Source organism: Mauremys mutica, chromosome 3, assembly GCF_020497125.1.
Source record: "Mauremys mutica isolate MM-2020 ecotype Southern chromosome 3, ASM2049712v1, whole genome shotgun sequence".
Lineage (NCBI taxonomy): Eukaryota > Metazoa > Chordata > Testudines > Geoemydidae > Mauremys > Mauremys mutica.
Window position 1 is genome coordinate 18,439,541 of NC_059074.1, and position 15,920 is coordinate 18,455,460.

Here is a 15,920-nt window from a genome sequence, read left to right on the forward strand (position 1 = left end):
CGACACTAAAATCTAGAGTAAGCCAACTATGAACACAAATATGTGCAAGTGTATCACAGTTCCAGAGGTAAACAGCTTGGACATCTTTTAAAGGAATCCTAAAATGGACATAACAAACATTCCCCATTACCATTTCATTTATATAGTGTCCAGACAGATCCCATATATTCAGAAAGACATCACTCATTGATGAGACAAGGTGGGTAAGGTAATATCTTTTATTCTGTTGGTTAGAGAGACAGGCTTTCAAGCCACACAGAGCTCTTGAGCTTGTCATTCTCACCAATAGAAGTTGGTCCAATAAAAGATATTACCTCATCCACCTTGACTCTCTAATACCCTGGGACCGACACGGCTACAACAACACTGTATATCACTCATTGACGTGAAGCGAGATTGCATTTAAGAGCATATAAAACAAGCCCTTTTAAAACACTATTTGAGATGGGAGATGTACATGGCATAACTGAGGACAGAATTTGGCCTTAAGGGTTAACTTAAAAAATGGCTAAGTCTCTTTTCATTCTGTCTCTTGAGTTTCTAAGCTGTATAGTTTACAAAGCAGGGAAGGTCATATTGTAATACTTGATGGCATAATTCTAGTGTCATGCAGTAAGTGCAGATTTACTGCCTTCTATTAAATTTCAACAGCCATAACAAAGCTTGATGTTGCAGACGTTCAATCAGACACACAACTATTTAGTAATAATAATAAACACTCCCCCAAGGGGCTGATCTGGCTCTTTACAGCTAGAAGTTCATTCAGTCTCACTCAAACATTAAAACATTATTTTATGCAGATGGTAAAAAGCATATTCTACTGATTGTTTTACTAACGGAAGCAGAGAACCCCATGTCCTGTAGCATATTGCAGGGACCAGCAAATAGGTACCTTTGCACCTTGAACCAAATATAGAAGCCAATACAGTGCATGCTCCAGAACTGATTCAGCCACAGCATGATCACATCACTGAGTCTACAGTATGTGATCTGTCGTTACATATAAAGCTCCTGCTTCATTAATATTCGGCATTTAATGGTAACACTGAGAACTTAGGAATCTAGAGGCTAATGCTGCAGTAATTGCAATTACCATTGTAGTGGTAATGGCCTGAGTTAAGATCTGTTAATGGAAGGGGAATTCCAGAATTCACAGATATCAAAATATATTTATACTAATAACCATCAGTTATGAGGTCCTTGATAATCATATTGGGAGAAAGGTCAAATGTCAGTTTTTAAGAAACCAAGCTTTGAGTTTCCAAATGGCCTACACTTATTTCCTCTTCCATATACCCATATATTCAGTACCTGTATCACATGGCAGTATAGCTTTACCATCTGAATTCATGATAATGTTTTAACTGCGGTATATAGTTACACACTGTATATTCAAGTTGGGAAGTACTTTGGCTGAGATTGATTTAAATATCTACTTCCCAAGTGCATAGGTTTACTTTAACCAACCTGCTTAAGAAAAGAAATAAGAAAAATAATATGGCATTTTTACTCCTCCCCTACTTTTCTTCTTTATTTTTTCTCGTTTGAAACCCTTGTTGCTTTTTGCTGGGCAACTTTATCAAACCATTCTAGCGTACGCTATTTTCATCTTGATAACTCTTCCTCTCCCCCACTCCCTGACTTCAGTCTTACATGTGGCAGATTGAGCAATTCACATTTAGAGCTAGAGTTTTAAATTCAAGACCACTTGAAGGCCCACAGACTCTTCCTTAGTGGAGAATGAGAATTCAAAGAAAGTTTTTTAGATTATTTTCACTTTTGTTATTTTGTTTAGAAGAGTTCACCTTGATGTGTCATGAAATACCTCTTCATGGTCTTCCTTTTCCCTGTTACACCTGGCCAGCGCAAGCAGCTGAGATCTTTGCTCTACTTTCCCTGCATCTCTGTGCAATGCTTTGTAATATATATCTATCTATATTTTTTTTCTAAGCCTTTCAGACTGCTGTTACATGATCAGGATTCTCCTGAATCTCTATGCATTCAATCTCTTCCCGCTCCTTCCTTTTGGCCCGTTTCTTTTTCTTGTGGTGCTTTTTGGAGGGTGGAAAAAAGGTTAGGAAGACGGGTAAAATAACAAAACAGTGCAGTAGTGTGCAACTGCTGGTGAGCAGCAAGCATTTGAACAGTGTGAAGGTCAAGTTTGAAGGCACAAAGAGAAGGGGGACCAACCCAATAAAGAAAGAAGTAATATTTTGCAAAATGGCTGTCCCATGCTCTTGGAGGGAGTTTTTTATACACTGAGTTCGGGTGTGCTCAGTTGCTAGTACAAATGTGTAAAGCAGGGGTGCACAGTGATCTATGGCAAAATTCAAAGTGTAGATAAGGCACAGGATAGAAATACAATCCATGTCTACATTCCATAAAGTCATCAAGCCTAGCACACCCAACTCTATTGAGGTGACACTAAGAATTAACCAGAAGTTTCCCAGAGGATGAATAACCAGGAAAAAGGTCAGTATTAACACCAGCAGGATGCCAAAGCCAGAAATCAGGACAGGCATAGTTACTGATAAACCATAGTGGTCCATGAAAACAAAGGTAGGATTGAACACAATGAATTTGATGCTCTGTATTAGAGATAGTGGCCTTAACTTCTCCAGCAATTCCACCACCTCCCTTTGGGTGTTTTCACTAGTCCTGGCCACTAGATACATGCGGGAAGCAATGATGTTGTTCTCGTCTCCAGCCTTGGAGAAAATGATGTCATTTTTGAAGTGCTGGAATTCGGATTTTTTTAAAAAGGAGCTCTGGAGGATGCTGATAAAGTCACTTTTGTTGGTGGTGCTGATGTTGCCAACTCTCAGGTACTGATAGTATTGTTCAATCCAGGACACTGTGTTGAAACCATGGCTCAGTGTTTTTAAGTCTTCTTGCACAGTGCCATTCCAATATTCAAGAGGTTCGTAGATGTAGAATCCTATCACAGGACTGTAGTTGCTGAAATACTTCTGCTGAATGAGGGCATAGGAGACGCTTGGAGACTCGCTGGCTAGGAGGTTGATGATGTTGGCCCCATCACTGATCTGTAAGCACCCCATAAAGGAGAAAGAGGCATAAATGAGATACAGTATCACCACAAATGGCTTGACGTAAATGTTAGTAATCCATTCATTGTAATGCTCTCGTAAGAAATGCTGGATGAAGTGATTCTGGTAGGGGTCAGTCTCATGATGAGAAGTGTGCTGATGGCCGTCGCTCATCATGGTTTGGAACCACACAGGTTTCCTCTCCAGGTATTCTGCTGAAGGGATTTTACAACAGAAGATACTGTGGTAACGGTTCTGTTCCAACTGCCCAGCAAAGACCAAGCAAGAGCCAAAGAAGGAGAAGATATAGAAGTAGTTCAACAGGATGGAGACACACATGTTCTGGCAGAAAACTTTCACAGCCTCGATGTTGGTGAAAGGGCTGGCACCCATACCAAAGGCTATGAAGTACAAGGAGCTCGTCATTGTATAGGAGACCATGACATCGGAATAGGTGTCTGCTACCCTATCCTTGAATGGAAGGTTCTCTCTGGTTCTGCGCCATCCTGAAAGAAGTTCAAACACTCCTTTGGTTCCATGACCTAAAATAATAACAATAACAATGTATAAACACAGGTTTCCAATTTTCATTCTGCAACATTAATGTAAACTTTTGGCAACTACTTTTTACTAAACAGACTTTAAAAAAACCATTTGTATCATTTTACTAGTTAAATACAAGTAACATTTTCAGATTTGTATGTCCCAAGTTAGACACTTTAATCATATTTAGGTATCTAAATAAGCTGTCTGATATTCAGAGGGGCTGCTTATATTATATATTAAATATATTAGCACAGTGGTCCCCAACCTTTTCGTCTGGCGGGCGCCAGATGAAGGACTGTGGCGGTGCTGGAGCACCCGCCGAAATGATGCTGAATTTCTGCGGCATTTCAGCGGTGACACCTCTCGATGACGTCACTTGTCGGAGGTAAGCGGTGTCATCGAGATGCGCCGCCGCCAAAACGCCGCAGAAATTTGGGGGCAATGCCTCTCGATGACGCCGCTTGTCATTTGTTCCACATTTAGGTACGTATAGACTCTAATCAAAGCACCCTTTTCCCTTTGCTTTTTAAAGCTAACTAGATTGCTCTTCTTGAGTCTAACACTATATGGCATGTTTTCTAATCCTTTAATCATTCTTATGGCTCTTCTCTTAACCTTCTCCAATTTACCAGCATCCTTCTTGACACCAGAACTGAATACAGTATTCCAGAGGTGGTCAAACCTTGCCAAATACAGAGTAAAATAATCTTTCTATTCCTACTTAAGAGTCTCCTGTTTATGCATCCCAGGATGTCATTAGCCCTTTTGGACACAGTATAGTACTGGAAGCTCATGGCTAGCTGATTATTCATCACAACCCCCAAAGCTTTTTCAGAGTCAATTCTTCTATGGATTGAGTCCCCCATTGTATAAGTGTGACCTATAGTCTTTGTTCCAAGAAGTATACATTTACTTTTAGCTAGGTTAAAATGCATATTGTTTGCTTGAGCCCAGTTTACCAAGTGATCCAGATCACTCTCTATCAGTGACCTGTCCTCTTCATTATTTACCACGCCTCCATTTTTTGTCATCTGCAAAGTTTATCAGTGATGATTTTATTTTTTCTTCTGTCAATAGAAAAAAAAAGTTAAATAGCCAAGAACTAATCCCTATGGGACCTCACTAGAAAAACACCCATCCGATGATGATTCCTGGTTTTCCATTTAATTTTGAGCCCTAACAGTTAGTCAGCTTTTAATCCATTTAATGTGTGCCATGTTAATTTTAACTCTTTTTTCAGTTTTTTTTAAACAACATGTCATGTGGCACCAAGTCAAATGCCTTACAGGAGTCTAAGTGTATTACATCAACACTGTTACATTTATCAACCAAACTTGTAACCTCATAATAAAAAGATATAATTAGTCTGACAGGATATATTTTCTGTAAACCCATGGTGATTGGCATTAACTAAATTATCATCCTTTGATTCTTAATTGAATCCCATATCAGCTGCTCAATTATCTTGTTCAGAATCGATGTCAGACTTACAGGACTATAATTACCCAGGTCATCCTGTTTACCCTTTTGAAACAGGGGCAAAATTAGTTTTCTTCAAGTTTTCCGGGACTTCCCCAGTGTTCCAAGATTTATTGAAAATCAACATTAATGGTCCAGCAAGCTCCTTAGTCAGCTGTTTTGAAACTCTTGGATGCAAGTTATCTGGACTTGCTAATTTAAAAATGTCTAACTTTAGTAGCTTCTGTTTAACATTCTCCTGACATACCAGTGGAATGTGTGAAAGTAGAAAGAAAATCAGAAAAAGCTAATACCAGCTACAGAACAACCTATTACAAAAACAAATAAAAGTTTTAAAAAAAAACATACTGCAATAGCTATGGAATGTACTAAAATGCAGATATTTAGAACATAAGATGTTTTGGGTAATATCAGAGAATATTAAGGTTTTAATACATCTGTTAAAGCAAAGAAAAAGATAATTGTTTAATACCTATCAATATAACTGGATGCAGTATGACTCCAGTACGGTAAGACAAAATTTGTTAAGTGAAGAAATTGTTGTTAAAATTGCACACCCCAACAGGCTCTGGAAGCAAAGATATGGAAAGTTAACCCACTCCACAGATTGCACCTGGGATCCTTCTGGCTACCTCAAACCTCAAGCCAGTGGGCTGGGGAGGAAGGGAAACTATTGGACACTAGAGGTTGTACCAAGTGAGCTCCCCAAAAGTGGGTATGCTTATCCATGCCTGTTGCTCCAAAGCCCTGTAGTAAAGACATCTCACTAGGATCCTCTATGTGGGATAAAATTAATAATTAGACAAAAGTATTGTATAACGGGCAATGTGTGTGTTAATTCTTGGAAAGAAGTGTTTTAAAAAGGATAGAAGTGTTAGCAACCCATCAGTAGACAAATGTACATGTAATGTAAGTACTGTGTTTACCAATAATCACATTTACTATTTGCCACAACCAAAAAGTCTCAGCTTACTGTAAGCACTGATTTAGCTGAGTTCTCTATCAGTCTTGGCATTGAATGGCAAACAGTTACCAATTATCTGTTTAAAAAGGTAAAAAGGTAACATAGTTCCTAAAAACAAACAAACAAAACAATGTGGGAAACAGAACCATTCATATTATCTGGATGGTCTCCCACAACTACTGGCATACTAATGTTACTACCCCTAATTGTTTTTGGTTTTAAATTGTATGTGTTTAATTGAAATGTTTAAAATATGCTGGTGGATAAAACAAATGTATGCAAAGCTAGAGCCACAGGCCCAAATCACCTCCCAGTGTTTTACTACATAAGAAGTGACACTGGCGATTGATAATCTTAGTGTCAAAAGGGGGGTATGTAGGAGCTGGACTTTATAATGTATAATTTGATTTCATCCTGCTAGCCACCCTTTTTGAATAGCAGAAAGAAATGACCCTCTGGAACTGTAAGATTCTGTTTTCCCATATGCATTACAAATTGGGCCCTCTCTAACTCTTTGTTTTAAGATTTAGGTAGTAAGAGACAGGATTCTCTATTGTGTCTATGTTAAGTAAATTAGAGAAACATTGAAGGCCTGGGTCTCAATTTAAATTGTCTTGGTTATTAATTGTAAAACTTAGCAAGGTTTAATTTGCAATGCCTTTTTGCTTGATATAAAATACTACTGTTTGTATTCTCAATCTGTTTGTGTGAATGAGGAATGAATGCATCAGGAAAAGATAAGGTGTGAAGGCCATTGTTATAGCCAGAGTCAAGGAAAGAAGCAAAAAGACTTAAAGAGTATCAAAGAATCATCAGGCACTGCTTACTACCCAGACGGCTGTTAAACTGTCTGGAATCCGCAGCATGAATACATGCTTTGCCGTGTAAGAATGCACCACCCCCAGTGAACCAATCATCACCTCAGGACCATGCAGAGTCAATTTTGACTCCAGAAGATGACGTAGAGGAACAGCCTGCAATACCTTACAATCTATGTTCTCGTAAGGGTTGCCAGAAGCAGACGACTACCTAAAGCAAGGCCCAAGAAAAAGCAGTAGTGAGCCTAGCGCCTGCTGCCTGGTGGACATAAAACTGTGACTACAGTTCCCTCAGTTAATGGAAAGAATATTATCATATGATTTGACTACATCATCTGTTTTTTCCCAAATACAGAACAGAAATATTTATTGAACACTTCTATCTTTTCCACAATATTATTGATACTTCTGCCATTTCTATCTAGTAGTAAATTAATATCATTGTTGGCATTCTTTTTGTTCCTAATATACTTTAAAAACTCAATCTTATTGTCCTTAAATCTGCTGGCCATAGATTTCTCCTTGTGTCCCTTTGCTTCTAATTTATATTCATTACTATCAACTCCCCTTTCTTCCATTTCTTTTGTATATATTTTATAGTTGCCTTCACTTCCTCTCTAAACCAGGTATGCCTTTCTTCCTCAGTTGTGGCTTTTGGGGCATCAAATTTTTTGGACATTTTTTGAGCATCACATTTTTCTTATTAAATTATTCCTCTCTGCTTATTTGGCTCATATTTTCTTTTGTTTTGTGGAACTGGCCATGTTAAAGTATATATTTCACTGGTCTGGGCTATATTCTCTTTGCACATTGTAAATATGATCAAATCCTGATCACTTGTACTTAAGTTACGATTACATTTTAGTTATGTGATCAGTTCCTCTTCATCTATCAAGACAAGGTCTAATATAGAATCCCACAGTGTTGGCTGCAATACTTTTTGAGTTAGGATATTGTCATCTATAATATTTCGAAATTCCAAGGACATTTTAGTACATGACACATCCAGCATATGTTACTCATATTGAAATCCCCCATGATCACACCACTTTTCTCCCTACATACTATAGAAGAAGTTATGTAGTTTTCCGACCCTCAGCCTGGGTTTGATCATAGTCTTGTTGGGTCTTGTGGCCTTGAGTCCCCTATAGAAGCCCCCAATCCTGAGCAATTTCACTGTTCCCAGCAGCAGTTCACCTTACTCCCAGGATTTTTTCAGAGCCCAACTACAGTTCACATGTCTGTACTCCATGGAAGCACTCCTGTCATCCTGCCACAGATTGTTGGCAGAAGCAAACCTCCAGGGCCCTTTGCCTGTATCAAGCTCATAGTGTCAATCTGTTCCAAACAAGTGCGAGAGGGAAGGAAAGGCTGGACACTGCTTCAGGCTGGGTTCCCCTTGCTATTGGAGCTCACTAGCAGCCTCTCTACTCCTGGGCAAACTTCCCTGTTTTTGTGGCCAGTTTCACCTTTTTAAGCTCCCCTTCTCCAAGTGGCATATGTTCTACAGGTGTGCCTAACTGGCACTTCCTGAGGGTGGGGCAGCTGTGCTGTACCCTACTGTGATTTGGTGGTACTCCATCTTGTGCTTTATCTGTTAGGACATTAAGAACATCAGAACAGCCATACTGGGTCAGACCAAAGGTCCATCTTGCCCAGTATCCTGTCTTCCGATAGTGTCCAATGACAGGTGCCCCAGAGGGAATGAACAGAACAGGTAATCATCAAGTGATCCATTCCCCTGTCACCCATTCTCAGCTTCTGGCAAACAGAGGCTATGGACATCATCCCTGCCTATCCTGGCTAATAGCCATTGATAGACCTATCCTCCATGAATTTATCTAGTTCTTTTTCTAGCTCTTGCCCTTCACAACATCCTCTGGCAAGGAGTTTGACATGTTGAGTGTGCATTGTGTGAAAAAATACTTCCTTTTGTTTGTTTTAAACCTGCTGCCTGTTAATTTCATTCGGTGACCCCTAGTTCTTGTGTTATGAGAAGGAGTAAATAAAACTTCCTTATTTACTTTCTCCACACCAGTCATGATTTTATAGACCTCTATCCTATTCCCCCTTAGTCGTCTCTTTTCCAAGCTGAAAAGTCCCAGTTTTATTAATCTCTCCTCATATGGCAACCGTTCCATACCCCCATGATTGGGGCCTCCAGGTTCTACTGCAGCATACATCATAATAATGAATAAAGTGAGATTAAACAGGGTGAGAGAAAGAGAGATAGTTGTACTAAATGCATTTGTGGGGGGAGGAGGAGATTATGACATTGTAATCTTTTAGATTAAAACCTCGTCTAGACTTGAAAAGGTTTGGTAATATAGCTATACAGATATGGCTATACTGGCAAACCTTCATAGTGGAGATGCAGTTTATATCGGCAAAAGTGTTTTCACTGGTATAGTTTATACCAGTTCCCTGAGTGATAAACTGGCAAAATCACTTTTCTGAAAATATAGAGAAGTACCCAATATCAACTACACTGGGGCTTTTGCCAGTACAGAAATGTCTTAAAAATCACATCCCTAACCAACACTGCTATACCAGCAAAAGTTACTTGTATAGACGTGCCTTTAAGGGGTCACTTTATTGTACAATCATCTCCACTACCCATCCCCATTCCAGTGATTCTATCCCAGTGGATGCCTGGGGGAAAAATGCTTTCTACATTGTGCATCATTTTAATACTCCTTTTCTGGAAACTAAGCAATTCACAGAGCCTCAGGTGTCAACTGATTGCTAAGTGGCTAATAATTCTTTTACATTTGCAGCATTTAAGACCATTACCCTCTCTTTAAGCATTTGCACACATGCAACTCTTGAATACATTTTTGCATAGGTCATACACCTCTCAGCAGTCATGCCCAGGGCTTTCATCTGATAATAAGAATTTTGTACTTATAATAGCAAATTTCAGCTCTATAATGCTTTGCAAATATAAATCCCGTAAGTTGCTTAGAATCTCCTGTTGGATAGATATTAATAGCCTCATTTTACAGGTGGGGATACTGAAGCAAAGGTTAAGTGATTTGCCTGAGGTCACACAGTGAGAAAGAGGCACTGACGGGAATAAAGCCCCAAACCCACTCTGCCATATAGTAGCTACAGGAGGGGCGACTTATAACTTACATTATATGGTGGTAGTGTGAGAGTGGGGCCTCATTGTGCTAACCACCGTACAAACGCATAATTAAAAACAGTCCTTGACCGTAAGAGTTTAGACTGTAAATGACAGATGAAGGTGGGCGAATGGAAACATTTCTACTCTCCCACCCCCATCTTACAGTTGGGAAATTGAAGCCCAGAGGAATTTGAAGTGACTTGGGCAAGGTCACAAAGGCAGCGGTAGCTGTGAACCACAATATGCTGCAGAGTGAGGAATTGAACCTAGTTCTCCTAGAGCCTTAGGGCAGTGCTTTAATCACAAGCTCGGCCTTCCTCTCTGAAGAGGGATCCTGTGCCCCTTATTGGAAACACCCACTAGCAAGTGCAGTAAAACACCTCCATTTTATGAATGTAACTAAGGAGACATTTCGAACCCCACACACCTGGAATCCTACACAACAATATGTAAAATCCTCCCGAAGATCCAATGACAGCACCCTGCTGAAATCATCATCACACTATGGACAATTTCCTTTCTCTCATTTGAGATTGCTCCAGATCCTCAAAGGTATTTAGTCTCCTAACGTCCTTGGATTTCAATGGAATTTAGAAGCCTTTGAGGATTGGGGCCTTTGTGACAATTTCAGGACTGAATATAAGCAATACTTTTTAAAAACAGGATGAAATAGACTTTCAGGTGCATTGCCCTCTTGATGGCATTGCATGTAGGATATCACCCACTAATGCTGATTGGATTTATACAGACACACTGAGAAAGGTGCTTGTACCCTGCTGTGTTGTTCTTTCTTGAAAAGTATGCAGTACAGCATTGCTCTTTTAAGTCACATGTCCCTCTAATAATAAAATGGCTAATTAAAAAAGCTGGCTTCTATAGCAGGAATGTTAAATGAAGCGCAGTGAAATATCCAGCAGAACTGCACATCTTTACTGAAAGGACCCTGCAGGGAAATCTGTCTCAGGACATTGGTTTTTCTATAGTTTAGCACTTTGAGCAACCCCCCCCCCACCCTGAACACATTTATGCCTAAAAGGTTTTTCCACTGTCTTAACATACCTGTGTCAGCCTAATGATATTTTGCATGCCTGAATGGATGGTTTCCAGCTCCTGCATTGTGTTCCACTCCCCATGTGAACCCCAAGTTAAAAAACTCATGGAGTGAATTGCTCTGCACTCTCTGACAGAGGCGAGCAGTAGGGCTAGTGCTGTCAACGTTGTTTTAAATGTTTGCATTTATTTCTATTAGTGTTGATGTTTTCTGAGGTCTTTTAACTACCCCTCAGAGCCATGGAGGGGCCCATAATCATGCTGGTCTCTTCACTGCATTTTAGGAGTTCTTCACTCATAGAGATACCATGAGCAACTCAAGTTTTAGTCCTTGGGCCAAATTCAGAAGCTGGAGTAAGCTAGACCCTTCCTTACACTCACCTCAGGGTGAGATTTTCACAATTGCTCAGCATTGGCCTAACTCTGCTCTCATTGGGGATTAGTCATTGGGCATTTCACTATTACAGAGTCAGGTCAACAGTGAGTACTTGCAAAGATCTCACTCTTAGTCTCCATTATGCTGATTTATAAACCCAGTTTACCGTGGTGTAAGTAAGGCTGAGCCGGTGTAACTCCCACACTGAGGAGCTTGAAGAAGACATAAGTTAAAAGCGCCCTCGTGCTAATTTTACTTTCACCTATGGATCCTGGCTATGTAAATTACACCCACTCAGACTGCCAGATACATCAGTAAGGCAGGTGACAAGCAGTGAGTGTCACTCTTCCCCTTCCTCCCATGTCCTGCTCCTTTACTTTCACTAGCTCCCTTTTCTTGCCAGTCCCTTCACCCTGATTTTACCTCCAATTAAAAATAGCAACAACAATCAACTACGAAACACGTGACTATGAAAATGATGCCAATCACCACCATGTCCATTTGCTTCGGTGTTACATCCGTGCCCGCAACCTTCCATCTGTTTGTGTTTCTCAGACTGTATGCCCTCCAGGGCAAGGACTGCTTATATCTGTGTCTTTACAGAGACAACACAATGGGGCCTTGATCCTGATTGAATAACAATAGCAATAATACATTAAATGTAATCATAATGAACAAAGGTATCCATGTCATATTAAAACCAGTTGAAATATTTAATGTAGATGTTAAAAAGCAAATGTTAAATCAAAATCGTCAAAGTAAACCCAGCCAAGGCTTGAATGGGAGAAGAGTGCAAGCAGTCAAAGTGTACAAAATCTTTATGTCTTTGCAGGTAGCACAAGGCTCTAGACAATAATGTGGCAACCTCAGTTCTTTCCCTAGTTATAGCATCTACAACCGCTTTTTGGAACTGCACTGATGTTGGCATTAGATATGATACCAAGCTTTAGGGCTGGATTTGAACCAATCACCGATTAGTCCTGTGGAGGATGTGTTACTAACAGAACCATGCTGGCATTTTTCTGTGTTCAAGGTTAGCCTGGCACTTTTTGTTTTAAAGTCACATTTTGCAACCACACAGATTTTGGATGTTCTTTCTTTTTTTGTTCAATGAGTACTAAAATGCCTAATAATAAAAACCACTCTGAGTTGGAGCAGATCTAAATGTAGAGTATAGATCCAGGTGGATTTGTTTAACAAGTAGCTTGTCATGTGATTTACATTTGAATCAATATATACAGCTTGAAAACTGTATATATCCCCATAATGCCACTTATTTTTCTGCTGTGCCTGTGCCTTTTTCTCATCTATGCCCCTAGATTAACTTTGGAAACAGCGATTATACAAACAGAAATTGTCATCAGATGATGCAGCTTGAAGTGACACATAGAGAAATGTGAGATGAATTTAGATCAAGTTACTAATGAATTAATTATTTATTCATTTATGCCAAAAACACTGGGTAGATTTGAGAAGCTGATTAGAACACTGAAGCTGCTAGGTACAAAATGGATCTATGACTAGAAAGATCAGGAAGAAGACTGGGAATATGAGGTTACCAACGGGGTCATAGGGAATAGAAGCATTTTAGTATCAAATTGATTTGTCCATGTAAAATAATGTGATGCAATCTCTAAACTCTGATCATAATTGAGGCAGTGAGTTTGGCTACTTACTGTTCTTCAGTTCTAGGAAGCAGTCGGCAAATTTGTGGGATTCAAAGAAAAGGAACAAAAATTATCAAGGGCAGGAGGAGAGATTAAAAGGAGCAAGTGCGTAAAGCTTGGCTGAAGAATGACTGAGATATTTGTGAGTGTGACAAACAAGAGAACAGTCCACACATTTTTGAAGGATGTATTCACAATGGAAGGGGAAGAACTGTTTAGAGCAGTGGTTCTCAACCAGGGATATGCATACTCCTAGGGGTGCACAGAGGTCTTCCACAGGGTACATCAACTCATCTACATATTTGCCTAGGTTGACAACAGGCTACATAAAAAGCACGAGCGAAGTCAGTGTAAACTAAAATTTCATCCAATGACTTTTTATGCTGCTCTATATACTATATATTGAAATGTAAGTACAATATTTCTATTCCAATTGATTTATTGTATAATTATATGGTAAGCATGAGAAAGTCGGCAATTTGTCAGTAATAGTGTGCTGTGACACTTGTGTATTTTATCTCTGGTTTTGTAAACAAGTCGTTTTTAAGTGAGGTGAAACTTGGGGTATGCAAGACAAATCAGACTCCTGAAAGAGGCACTGTAGTCTGGAAAGGCTGAGAGCCCCTGGTTTAGAGGTACCCAAAGGGGAAGGGTATAACTAGGAGCAATGGGATAAAATTAAGGGAAATTTTAACTGGTATTCAGATTAAACCTTCCAATAATGAGATCCATTAGTCTGTGAAATCATCTTCCCCGGGAACCTGAGGTTATCCCATTGCTTGAATAATTTACAGCTAGACTGATAAGGCATTGTAGGGAATAATCTCCCATTGGCAGGGAGCTAGGTTGGATGACCTAACAGGTCTTTTCCAGCTCTGACTTCTAAAAGCCAGATCCTCAGCTGGTGTAAATCAGCATACCACCCTGGAGGTCAATGGAGCTATGCCGATGTACATCAGCTGTGCTGATGTACACCAGCTGAGGATCTGGCCCTAGGACTCTACAATCATCCTGTTTTTGTTGCTTTCACAATACACCAAATATTCTAACAAAGGCTGTGTTTGCTGCATAAAATCAGTGTGTTTTTACAATCAGATGGCCATTTCAAAATAGCTCTCTTGATGTAAAAATCCTACTGGAGGCAGGGCACTAGTAGAATCATAGAATATCAGGGTTGGAAGGGACCTCAGGAGGTCATCTAGTCCAACCCTCTGCTCAAAGCAGGACCAATCCCCCAGACAGATTTTTGCTCCAGATCCCTAAATGGTCCCCTTAAGGATTGATCTCACAATCCTGGGTTTAGCAGGCCAATGCTCAAACCACTGAGCGATCCCTCCCCCATATAGGCAACCACCACCAGGGACCCATTGTGCTAGTGGCTCTATATATGAAAAGCAACAGGCAGTCCCTGACTTGAAGAGTTTAAAGTCTAAATTGACAAGAAAGACAAAGAAAAGGAAAGGAAACTGAGGCAAAGACACTCTCCCCATAGCAGAGTTGGGAATAGAACACCCCTCAGTTCAGTCCCCGCTCCACTAGACCATTACACCTCTCTAAAACACATGTACATAAATAATCATAATAATTTATTATGCATGATATACTGAAGCTTTCACCTTGATAGGTCTCAAAGTGTTATAGTACCTTGCATTACAGATAGCACAAGTAGTCAAGGAGGTGGGGGACGGGGACAACTAGCTGAGTGGGGAGGTTGGGATGGGTGTCTGAAGGAGGCAGGCGTCCTATGGAAAAATAATATGTGATCACGTGATTAAAGACTGTATCATAATGCATATGCAAAATGCCAGAATTAAGGTCATACAGAAAACCTTAAGTCTGGCATTTCCTAACTTTGAGTGCTTGACTTTGCAACCTTAGTAATGTACTTTTAATGTACTTGTAATGGAAGTTTCATGAGTATCCTCCTCATTCAGTGTGTGGCCCTAAGTGTTATTTATTGCACACCATTCAAATCCTGCACTCAACACAGAATTATTAATAGTCCTCCAGGTGCTTCTAAGGTGGTATCACCATGGTGTCTGAGTGCATTGAAAACATCACAGATTTTATCATCACAGTATTCCCGTGAGATTAAGTAATATGATCCTCCCCATTTTATAGCAGGGGAACTGAGGCATTGAGAGATTAAAGCTAAAATTGTTAAATACCCACTAATTCTGGATACCCAACTTAAGACATTTAGGTTGTTATTTTTCAAAGTAATTAGCATTTTTATAGCACTTTATATGCTCAAAGCACAGCTCCAATTGACTTCAGTTGCAGCGTTAAGTGCTCAACCCTGCTGCAAATCAGACCTCAAGCGTCTCTCCCTGGGCACCCAGAACATGAGAGACACAATTAGTGACCACGTGTGAACATTTTGTTTTAAATGACTTGCTCAGCATCACACAGGAACTCTGCGGCAGAGGCATGGACAGAATCTTAGCTATGAGACCATCCTATCTCTTCTTGCACGCCTGTGTCTCATACATCTTCCAATTTCTGCAACGAATGAGGCAGGGGTCCTACAAGCAACAGCCTCTTTCACTACACAACCCTAATTAATCTCCAGACCACAGTTGAGTTTGCCCGGTGCAAAGCTGGAATTATATTGAGGGGTTACTTCCTGGAAAGTAGCCCCATGTTCAGTCCCCTGGACTCATCACAAAGCCTGATCAAATCCTCCGATATAATAATGGGCTAGCTTAGCATATACTGCAGGGCAAAACTCCCCTGGATTTCAGTCATGTGCAGCATTGGCTTTATAACCATGAGCTGTGTTGGCTTGTATAAACCTTAAAAATCCCCAGCCCTTCCCCTCGTCACACACACACTCTGGTTAGCAG

General features: G+C 40.1%; 1 protein-coding gene across 21 annotated transcripts in view; it reads right to left on the reverse strand.

Annotated features, from left to right (window-relative positions):
- Positions 1-1,274: 1,274 nt before the first annotated feature.
- Positions 1,275-15,920, reverse strand: part of PTCHD4 (patched domain containing 4) — a 265,479-nt gene continuing 250,833 nt past the window's right edge. For all 21 annotated transcript variants that reach the window (XM_045008863.1, XM_045008853.1, XM_045008851.1 and 18 more), the window contains one exon: positions 1,275-3,589. In XM_045008863.1, the coding sequence (XP_044864798.1) occupies positions 1,956-3,589 (1,634 nt within the window). In that variant the 3' untranslated portion in view covers positions 1,275-1,955. The remainder of the gene's footprint in view (positions 3,590-15,920) is intronic.